The sequence below is a fragment of the Uloborus diversus genome, chromosome 2, assembly GCF_026930045.1.
Source record: "Uloborus diversus isolate 005 chromosome 2, Udiv.v.3.1, whole genome shotgun sequence".
Taxonomy (NCBI): Eukaryota; Metazoa; Arthropoda; class Arachnida; order Araneae; family Uloboridae; genus Uloborus; species Uloborus diversus.
Window position 1 is genome coordinate 109,986,037 of NC_072732.1, and position 11,401 is coordinate 109,997,437.

At 31.7% G+C, this 11,401-nt stretch overlaps 1 protein-coding gene across 1 annotated transcript in view; it reads right to left on the reverse strand.

Moving 5' to 3' along the window:
* LOC129215987 (N-terminal kinase-like protein) overlaps positions 1–11,075 on the reverse strand; it is a 41,463-nt gene extending 30,388 nt beyond the window's left edge. The window contains exons 1-4 of the mRNA XM_054850115.1: positions 10,962–11,075; positions 9,088–9,150; positions 5,307–5,387; positions 3,566–3,688 (exon numbers count right to left, since the gene is read on the reverse strand). Of these exons, the coding sequence (XP_054706090.1) occupies positions 3,566–3,688; positions 5,307–5,387; positions 9,088–9,150; positions 10,962–11,075 (381 nt within the window). The remainder of the gene's footprint in view (positions 1–3,565; positions 3,689–5,306; positions 5,388–9,087; positions 9,151–10,961) is intronic.
* Between the last annotated feature and the right edge of the window lie 326 nt (positions 11,076–11,401).

The following is an 11,401-nucleotide window of genomic DNA, read 5'->3' on the forward strand; positions in this document are numbered from 1 at the left end:
TTTGTACTATTTTTACATTAAGGTGACGAATGTATATTGAATCAATTATTCACACAGATAATGTGTGTACATTAATTACTGCTATTGCAACACATTGCAACCTAGTAGCAGAAAAACTTTCTAGCCAGTCTGCGACACTATTTTGGGCAATTGAAAATAATCTCTGCAGCATTATTATTAGTTTCATTTTAAGTTTTCATAAAATACACAACTCCCTTGTAAAGGTCAAGACTCAGAAATTTTCCAACTGGCCAGAGGCCCCTAGACCCGAAAAACTTAGTGGCCACCACTGTCGCCGAGTTTTAAAGTATAAAGGGGGGGGGGGGCACTACTTTCATAAGCACTACTTTTCCAAAGCAATGAGGATTAAATACAATTGTGCAAATAATTCACATTTTTCATGAAAATATTTTTTTTAAAAATACATGATTTATTGTACATTTTATGTTACCAGCAATAATTTGTATTTAGGTAAACTGATCAAAACTTGATCCAATTCTGTTTTTGGAAACTTAGGCAAGTAATAGTCTTGTCTATTTCCATCTTGCAAATGACCAAACATGACCTCTACGCGAAAAATTCATGATTATAGATAGATTTCTTAATTTGTAAAGCAGTGGTAGATTCAAAATCCTTGAAATAGTCACTTTTTAGCACATTAGCCTCTAAAGCAATGAATATAAGATAACATAGTAAAGATAAAATTTTTCATTTTTCAAGGCAATCATTAAGAATTATCCGGAAAAAAATGGTACATTTTGCACACTTTTCAACAGCACGCATTGCAATTCGCAACTCCACCAAACTATAGGGGGCACTGCAGCCACTGTCTAATGGCGGATGAAAAAGATAAAACAAACACATACCGTAGAGTAGAAAATGCTAATAAGCATAGTAATTTTTGTTTGTATGCATGATTTTTTTTTTTTTTTTGCTTCATTCCTTTTAAATTAATTTTTAAAGTCTTGTGGATATTCTGGTCGACATAGAAAGAAATGAGAATTCAAGAAGCATTACTAAACATCAGAAATCAATGCAAATTACTTAGTTCGTAATTCTAAGCAGCCATTTTCACTATGTTTAATTCATGATTTATCAATTCTTGATGGAACTGCATTTTCAGCGCGGCCATAAGACTGACAAGAATAACAATTAATGCTAGATAATTTAATTATATGACATTACGAACTATTATCAGAAGATGATATTTTTGTGCCTTGCTTGGCTAATGCAAATTGTTTTGCATTTGTAGCTGAGTTATTTTTCTCAAATCGCTGAATCAGTTAATTACAAATTTTTCTGTTTGGTATATTTCTAAATTCTGAATAATAGTTTAATTCTGCCATGCTATGCAAATCATCAACAAAATTCTCATGAATGTATGGTCGTAGTTTTCTTTTTAATTGATCTACGATTATTTCTTTTAACTTATTGAATTCTGTAATCTTTCTACCATTTTATTCCACTCATGATAAAAAATTAAAATGGTTTAGCTGACATGCAAAATCTCGCCAAAGGTTCTTTGCTCGCACAATACTAAAACTATAATCCTAAACAAATTTTTGTGAAACTCTCCAGCTGAGAATGAAAGCAATAAAGTAAAGTTGGCACACTATTTTGGCGATGAAAATTCTCGGCTTTTGTTTTTGTTTCAAATTTCTTTCTCGGTTAAACATTTTTCATTTCGCTCTATGATAATATATTCAAGAATATATTTTGCATACTGTTCATTCCAACCAAATGCTGCAGTAAAATAAGGTTAGTTAAATTAATTTTTTTAAAACTAGGCGGAGATGAAAGCCCAAATCTTCCGCTAATGTTATTAAATCCTTCTTTCGAACTTAAGAAAAAAAAAACACTATTCTTACAAATTCACACAAAACAATAAAAAATTTTACCTGGTATAATATTATCCTCTTTCAAAAAGAAAAGCTTTGAACAGCATATTTGTTTTTAATTTCATGCAAATGCGAAGTTTGTTAATCCAGAGTTTTCTTGTATTTAGGATTACGCCATTTACGACAATCAACTCACTTTTTAGAGGAAAATAATGAAAACTAACATTCTTTTGAGAAGCTCGAGAATACCATTACGGGAGGAAACAATTTTTGTTACTGAAAGAATTCTAAGACACATCGAATGTGTCAATAAATACTCATAAACAAACTGCCTATGTTTACCAACAGACACACGTGGAATGCAATGTTTTACCTCTTTCTTTAATTTTGTAAACCACCGCAAGGTAGAGTATTTGAGCATGGGAGTTGCGAATAAAAATCCAATTCTGTTTATGAAAACGTAGGCACTTAAAGAGTCTTGCGTACGAACATTTTGGAAATGACCAAACATGGCGACTACACCAAAAATTAAGATCTGAATTTCTGAATTTGTTGCTAAAAAATAAGTTAAAAATAAAAATTCTCATGAGACTATTTGCTGCACATTTTAAGTTATTTTATAAGTTTGCAGTTAAATGAAACATCGATTCTGCTTTGTTTTGGAAAACGTAGGCACTTAAGCATCTTATCTACTTTGATCTTATGAATGACCAAATATGGCGGCTACGTTTCCAGCTGAAATGCTGAAGCATCCATCGCTTTTCCAGTCAAAAACTGAACTCCAAACGATCTTAGCCAAATTGTATTTATTTCTTTTTGCTTTTATTTATTTATGTTTTCTTTCTTTCTCTTTGTTTCTTGGTAAAATTATCTGCAGGCATCTGGCGTCTAGTCTCGCAGTATCTGCTACTGGGCATTGCAATATGATTTTGAAGGGGTTTTTTTTATCAGTTAGACATTGCCTTTTGTAATTTAGTATCAGTTCTAAAGATGAAAATAGCCTTTAAGTTCTGCAGATGTTAGTATTAATTCAAAAATCTCATTTGCATAGAAACTATAAATGTTTCTAAACAAATACTATAAAATTTGAAACCCATCTTCTTTATTTAACGGCTACCAAAAGGAACAGTATTCATTTCCATGAAATAGCTTAAATGGGTTGTCCGATTTTTTTATTTTTTGTGACGAACAAAAAATATTTGATTTTTAAATTTCTTTCAAAGCTGAAAAAAATCTAAAAACAACAGAACAGCCAATTACATGCATTTATCTTTAAAAATTTCTAGTTTGAAAATTGTACGCACCAACGTCAAAAAAAGCAAAAATATATGCAATTGCACATTGTAGACTTGTATTTGCATGTAATCGTGGCTTTAATTGCAATCTTTAATGATAATGGTTATGAAGTAAAATATTAGACGCATCACTTTTGTACAGATAAAAATAAGCAGTTTTATGCAGAAGGAATCATGACATAACCTGTAAAATGGCAAAAACATGCAGAAACAAAGGATAATATTTATATTTTCCTATATGTATGGATATAAAAAGACTTTTCTGTTTGAAAAATTTGCAATTATTCAGTTACCAGCCCAATAATTTGAAACATTTCCTCTCTTTTGAATCTTGTGGAGAACATTTCAGCCATTTAGAGGAAAAGCTATACAGAAATATTATAGCAGTTTGACATAAAAAAAGAACTGAAAAGCATTGTTTCTATAACTTACAGCTATTTGATGTAAACCCCATGAAATCGCAAATTGCTTCTGTTCAGACGTACTTGTGGTTTTCGATAGATGGACTTCTAAAGGTTCCACTGGTTCAACAACAAGATAAATAAATTTGTCTGTCTAAAAAAAGAAAGTACTCTATGACACAACTTCTGAATATTGTTCAATAATGAATTGTATAAAAGGACATTTAAGTGTATCACATAGATGAAAATAGTGAATTTAAATCACAAGATATTTTTTTAATTAAAATTTGTGAATTGCATTTTGTCACGAAAAGCCAAGCTACAAAAGCACAAGGTGAACATATTATTGATTAAAGGCAAACAGTTGGCAAAGTTTTATATACCATAGCAAAAGCCATAATTTCTACTGTCCTGTCCAAAACTATCTTTTTAGTGAAATTGTTTTTTGTAGGAAATTTGAATGAATTAACACTGAATTTTTTTTAGGAAAGTTCTTGCTGACATGAGTAGCTGGATCCAAAAGTTGATAGTAGGGTAAAACTAACTTTCTTTATCCAAGAAAACTTACAAGGAGGTGAAGCCAAGTGTAGCTATTGTGCATAAGTTGACTTTTCAAGTTGTCTTCTTAAAACTCTGAATTAGTCTGTTCATGTTACTAGGTTATCAAAGTCAATTAATTCCACAACTAAATTTTCAACACAAGGTTAAATAAAATATTGCAGGTCAATGCATTGTCTGTCTTTTCATCAAGCTTTCTCATTTATAGTTGGGAATTCCATCTATGCAAATTTTAAACAAATTTACTTCTGCATTTAAATTTCCACACAGATTTTTACTAGAGGAAAAGATTCAAAAGTTTCTTTCAAAAAGTCTCCCTGGAAACAGAATATCTTACAACAAAAACTTTTCCATTCTTCACAAAGTTTGAGAATTGTGTGTTCTATGCCCTGGAAGAGCAAATTTAAAACATTGAAATAACTAATAACAATGCAAGGCAAAAAAAAAAAAACATTCAAAATTCTTCTGATACTAATTTTGCTGATTTCTAAGCAAAATTACTCCTTACATCTAAATATCAAAACCAATTCCCCCCCCCCCCTTCCTTTTTTGGATATAGTTCCCCTGTATTTTTTGCTGTTTTTGAGCTTCATAGTCACCATTTCGATTTTAAGGGAAAGTGAGCATCATATTAACTGTTAACACACTTCTAAGGGGCTAAAGAGATGAAAAATTTAGAAACATGAACATTTGTAGCAAGAAGGGACACTTTGAGGGGTATTCTCCTCTAAAATATTTGAAAATTATATGAAACAATCCTTTTTTTCTAAGGGTTTGTTTTACATTTTTTTCGGTACAAAACCAGAAGATTTAAATCACTTTATTAGCTCCATGTGCAAAAAAAGTTTTACATTGCAAAAATACATATTTTTTAATCTTGGAAACCCCATTGCTTGCCAAGTATCTGTAAGTTAATTTTTTGTTTAACCATTTCCATCATACTTGCTCACATCAAAAATGCCACAAAACAGTGTTAATAAGTGTCTAAAACAGATACATATTTACAGAATGTATAGGTTATCCAAATAAACATAAAATAATTTTCAAAAAATCATACATTTAGAATATCAATATAAAAGGGCATTATTAGTGATAAAATGTATGACTGATTTTGCACAAATATAAACAAATAATAAACATGCATTGTTAAGACATGGAATGTGTGTGTGTGCATTTTTAAAAAAGTTAAAGAGAATTAAAAGAACATTTCTCACCTCCAAGCTATCAACATAGGAAAGGATACTTGGATGCCTCAAAGTTTTCGTACGTTTAACGGCTAACTTGGCCATGTCAAGCTAAAGAGTAAAAAGTATTAATAAGTATTGATCAAAAAATTTCAAACTGCAAGTAGTAAACATTAATTTTTTTAAGAAAATATGAGAGAAAAATACAATGTTGTTTCACGTTTATTCAATCTTTATTTGGCAGTTTAAAAAAAAAAAAAAGTTTTAAAAAAAAAAAGCGTTAAACTTCAAAATTTAACCACACTCTGAATTATTTTGTCTGGCCACTGGTTTTATCAACCTCCTCCTCAGAGCCTTTGTCCTTGCTAAAGTTAGTTTTCTGCCAGCAGAAACTGTATGACTGGTAAAATCTTGTAGAAACTGGCAAAAACTAAGAAGCGTCTTTAATAATGGGGTCGTTTCCAAAATTTTAAAAGTATTTTTTTCTGAAAAAGCATGATTAAAAACATAGGATCTGACCATTTTTTAAATAATTTGCTTGAATTTAATATTTTTAAAAAGATTACTTTAATTGGTGAGCTTTCATTGCTTATGCTTCTGCCGATGACATCACAAATGATGAAATGCCATTCAGTGTTCCATTCACAGAGCAAAATATTTAGTTCGCATCTTTACTCACATGTACTTTTCTCCGCACACACCCCACCACTTAGCTGTTAGCCTTTGGCTCCATCGTCCGGGGGGTCCGCGTAGCGTGCCCTCCGCACGACTGGGTGCGTGGGTCGATAGTCGTTAAGTGCTACGGACGAGCTTGGTGCTTATTGTCAGGGGTCTGGCCAGAGCAAATTTGGGTCCGTTAACGGACTCTTCACAAAAATCCGATCAACCAAAACGGACCTTTCACAAAAATCCGATCAACCAAAACGGACCCTTCACAAAATTCTGGTAAACAAAAACGGATCTTTCACAAATTGTTTATTGAAAGAGCAAATCTCAAATTAAAATAATACAGCATATTTAAAGTTAAATTAGAGGAATCAACTTATACAAAATCAACGATTTTGCAATAGGAAAAAAAAAATCGGCACTCTTGTGATGCTCCTGCAAGCCATAAATAATTACTACCGCCAAATAAATATAATGCCTGTTGTTGCTTTCTTTGAAGGGAATTAACAGCTGAAAGTCAGTTTGGTTTATAATTTTGCTTGTTTGTTTTTTATGCAGTGGTGTTGTTGTAAACTTCTTTGGAAAAGCGTCAACATTCTCTGAATAGGCGTAGTAAGCACTTTTCTCCCCACTCATGATTTAATCATCAATAATATACAGCGAAATGAATTTAGAACTGCAAAGGATAGTATGGGTGGGGCGGATGTGATCGCTTCAGATAGGGTTACAAAATTTAAACTTATCGCCAATTAGTGTCTGTTGGTGTGATGTTAAACTGTTATTTTGGGAGAAAGTTATATGGGTTTGGTTTTTCGATACTAAAAAGGATAATTAACTGTAAATAAACTTTTATTTACCGTTATTTTTTTCTATAGATGTCTACATTTTGAAAAACGCAATCTTTTTACATCCGATATGAGAATCATATTTAATTCCTTTTTTCAAGCTAACTTCGCTTTATTAGGATGCAAATAAATGAAAAGTCTCTTTATTTTTGTAACAAAGCTTATTTCAAGTTTTTAAAGGGGAATTCCATTTTCTTTTATGAGTCGATAATTCAAATGCTGAATCGATGGTTTATTTTTTATTTTATTTATTTATTTATTTATTTTTGCTTCAAACTGTGTCCAGATATTAGTGATATGTTTATCATAGGACTCTAAAATGCAATTCAAAAGTAATTTTATCAAAAATATTTATTTTACAAGCCGTTTTTATACTTTTGATTCCTTCACTTTGAGGATTGCAATCTCTTTGCATCCGCTGTGGAAATCTGATTTTTCGAATTTTCGATGTTTAGTACGCTTAGTTAAGAGGTAAACACATAAAATATTTTTTTATTTTTGTGAAAATCGCGGAGTTTATGAGGTTTGAATGAAACTCTGTGCTCTTAAACAGTGTCTTGGGTTAAAAAGTTAAATGCTGAACCCCTGCCTAATTTTTTTTCTTACAGTTATTTTAAATACTATACAAAAAACATTTCTAGTATAATTTAACATGATGTAGAATGGTAGATAAATATTGATACTTGAGGGGTGCCCATCTCCCCAGGGAGCGATGCCTCCCCCCCCCCATCTTCAAATACTAGAAAAACACTCAAAAATGATATTCTCAACAGAAAAGAGAGAAAACACTCAACTTTAAGTGTCAATGATGCAGTTTCCATCATCTCAACAGTCTAAACTTTCGTTTTTACAAGAAAAAAAAAATTTAATTATTTGATTTTTCACAAAAATAATTGATTTTTCACAAAATTATTTTATTTTTCACAAAAAACGGACCCTGTGAAAAATCCTGGACAGACCCCTGATTGTGCCGGGGAAGGTCCCCATGCTGGGCGTCAGCCCAGTTGGGAGTTTACCCCTTAATGTGTGAACCTTGCTCACCGTGAGATATTACTCACATGTACTGACAATGATATGGTTGATAGCAAGTGTAGAGGCAATATTTAATTCGCATCCAGATTATCATAACGTGGAAACGCAGAAGAAAGATGTGCCAAAGAGCATCATTTGTGACGTCAACAAGACTATGCCTTGTTTGAAAAATCGGACTTGTTAAAAAATTAATTAAAAAATATCTGTTAAGAAAATGAAAGTATTTTCTTGGTCTATGTTTTTTTTTTTTTTTTTTTGCTTATTCTATCAATTTTAGTGACTAAAAGTAGTACTTTTGACTGAAGGAAACACCATTCAAATAACTACTAAATGATATTTGTTTACGTAAACTAAAAGATGATACTTCATTTCATCATTAAAAAAAATCATTGCTAGTGCCCTTGATTTAGTTCAGAAAGAGAACTTTTCAATTACCGATGGTCCTAACATTTGGATTAATCTAACAAAGGATGAAAATCTTATGGTTGCTTAGAAAAGAGGAGTACCATGCCGATTTAAACAGGCATTATTGATTGTAATTCGCTATACTTCATCTAAATTGCTTGTGATTAAATTTATCATGCACTTCAAGAAGTGCCATAATTTTATCCAATGTTAACCTAGATTTTGTACTTAATATTACAGCTCTGCAAAACGATTCAGGCTCATTAGCTGAAACTTATTTTTCCAGTCAAATTTATATTAATACCCCAGTTACTACATGGTGGATCAATTTTAAAAAATATACAATAGATGACAGTTTCATGAATATTGCTTGTTCCTTGATGCCTCCTAGCTCTTCTGTAAAAAGAATATTCTTAAGTCTCTCATGTGTGCCTATTAAACTGAGAAACTTTTAGATATTTGAAACCACCTTTTCTAAGAGGCAACTGCAGAGTACAAACTATGTAACATTTGATTTTGAATAAAATTGTAACTAAATTGTGCTTTGGTTAACAATTATTTTTTACAATTCTATTGTTTATCAACAATTATTTCCATGTCATTATGTGAGTTTTTGCCGGTTTCTGCCACAAATGTGGCAGAAAGTGGTTCTTTTGCCATGCCAGTTTTAACCTCCTTGGCAGAAACTTGCCAACACTGGTCTCTTGCACAATATTTCCAATCCTAAATTAGTTGAGTATTATGCACACAAAGAATTTACTACTAAGATATCTAATCCCAGGAGTAACACTAAGATGTCCTACGTTGCGCCAACGATATTATGAACTTGCAATAAAGAAAAATATAACACGTAAAAGCATTACCATAACTGGAGTTTCTGAACTGGAAGCATCAAATACAAAAATACTAACAGGTTCTCCTGTTGCCTAAAAGAAAGAAAGAATGTAAAATTTGACAGAAAGTTTTATCTCTGTTACCAAAAGTATATTTTATTAAAAATGAAATTTCAATACTGTAAATGCACTTTATTTTCGCGGGGCTTAATTTCTGAGAGTTGGTTCTTAATAATGAAAATTTATGCCTCAAGAAATATTTCAACTTTACATATACTCAGCTTTTGGTTCTGTTCAGATGAAATTCACAACATTTTCAGCTCACGAAATACTGATACCATCATTTTGCTGAAACCTAAAGTGCATGAAAAAGTGCTCTTACAGTAAATAACTTTCATCTGAAATCTGCTTCAAATGTGGTATTTTCCTATGCTGTAATGTTTCAATTTTAAATTAATGCAACAGTTGGAAATAACATCAATTACATTTTACAAAACATGTTATCAGGTCCCGTCACTTTGCAATCATCCCCTAGGAGAAGGAGGGGGGACAATGTGCACAAATTATGTCAAAAAACAACAAAAACCTTGGCCACTTATATATAAATATAGTAATTTCTCAAAGTCAGTTGCGCCATTCTAATCCCCCCCCCCCACACACACACACAAATGATGGGCCTGCATGTTATTTTGTTTCTCGCTGTTTTGGAGATCATTATCATTTTTTCAAAACAGCTCAAATGTTCATAAGTAACATAAAATATGATTTGGATTGTGCTTGTTCAAAATAGATCTTGGAGAATGTAATCAAGTGACTAAACATCCTTGATTACATTCTCTAAGATCTTTTGTAACAGTCAACAGATTTATACAGTTTTAAAAAAAAAACAATTGATACTTTATAAAAATTTGAAGCTATCAAAATAAATAACTTCCTTCCAAAATAGATTTTCACTAAATTCTTGGTTCTAAAATGTATTTGCCAAAAGTTATTGACACTTTACTATAAAACTATTGAAGATGCAAATGAGAAAATTATTTTACAGTAGGTAATTATCAGACCCCGACAATATAGACAGAGTGCAAACCCTGTCGGCAGAAAATTTTCAGTGTTTGTCAACAGTTTTGACATTTTCTGATTTTGTTAATTGTGTGGCAATAGCTTTCGCTGTATATGAAACTGATTAATTAATGATGACATAATAACAACCAAGCTGGTGTCATGGAAGTGGCTCTCCACTTGCAAGTTACTCGATAGTTTTGCTGTTGGTAGCAACATAGGATTTGGGAGACCATCCTTTTTTGCAGAAGACTTTTAAGAAATAATATCAGCTGGCAGAGTTTTAGGTCTGCTAACATGGTTTAATGTTTTTGTGTCCCCAGACCATGTAACAATAATCGGAGCAATATTATAACGTGGGAGGTAAATTCAAATCCTAATTTAGTGAAAATAAACATTACATTAACGTGTAAGACACAATGAGAAAAAAGGATTAACTCAATAAAAAATATGCTGAGCTTTGGAAATATAAAGTTCGGTATGCCTAGCTGTTGTACTACTTGATCAAGTTCATCTTTAGTGTTATGGTTGCTCAGAGTGTTAACTCAATTAATGAAAATATTAAGCTATTTATTAAATACATTAAAAAGTTAAGAAAAAGGAATAAAATTTAATCTTATGATGAATGTAAATAAAGAAGTTCTGTCCAATTAAAAGGGAAAAAATTATTTTAAATTCAATAAGAAATGATATATCTCAAGTTTTTTTGTGACAAACATTTTAGACTTTTAAACATTATAAAAATTCCTACGCAGTACATAACTTAATACTTGACGAGTTCGAAAAATAAAAACGAGAAAACATTGGACACATCATCACGCAAAATAACTTCAAAGTGTACAAACTTTTTTTTTCCCTTGGTGTAACTGCCAAAATGAGAATTCTGATATTTTATGCTCTTCAGCACCCAATTCATAAGCAAAGTCCTTAGACGCATCTCTGCTAAAAAAAGACCACATCATGGAAAGTTTTTACTAAAAATTCCTTTATAGGACTATGAGTAAAGCTTTCAATTGTGTGGCAGAAAAACAAAAACTTGTCGCATCGGATTTTGTTTACAAAACCACCTCAAAGATGACAACATAGTTTTTCAATCGCCGTCCAAACCAACAAGACATGTGCGATTTGATTAGTTGGCGACCTTTTCAGCAATAACAAAAAGAGGAAATTACAACCAATGAACAGAAGGATCCAACTGAGAGCTAGATACTCGCAGCTCATCGCCCTTTCGATGGAGCAATATTATTATGGAGATAGCCTGAAAAAGACCGTCAGCAATTGGGAA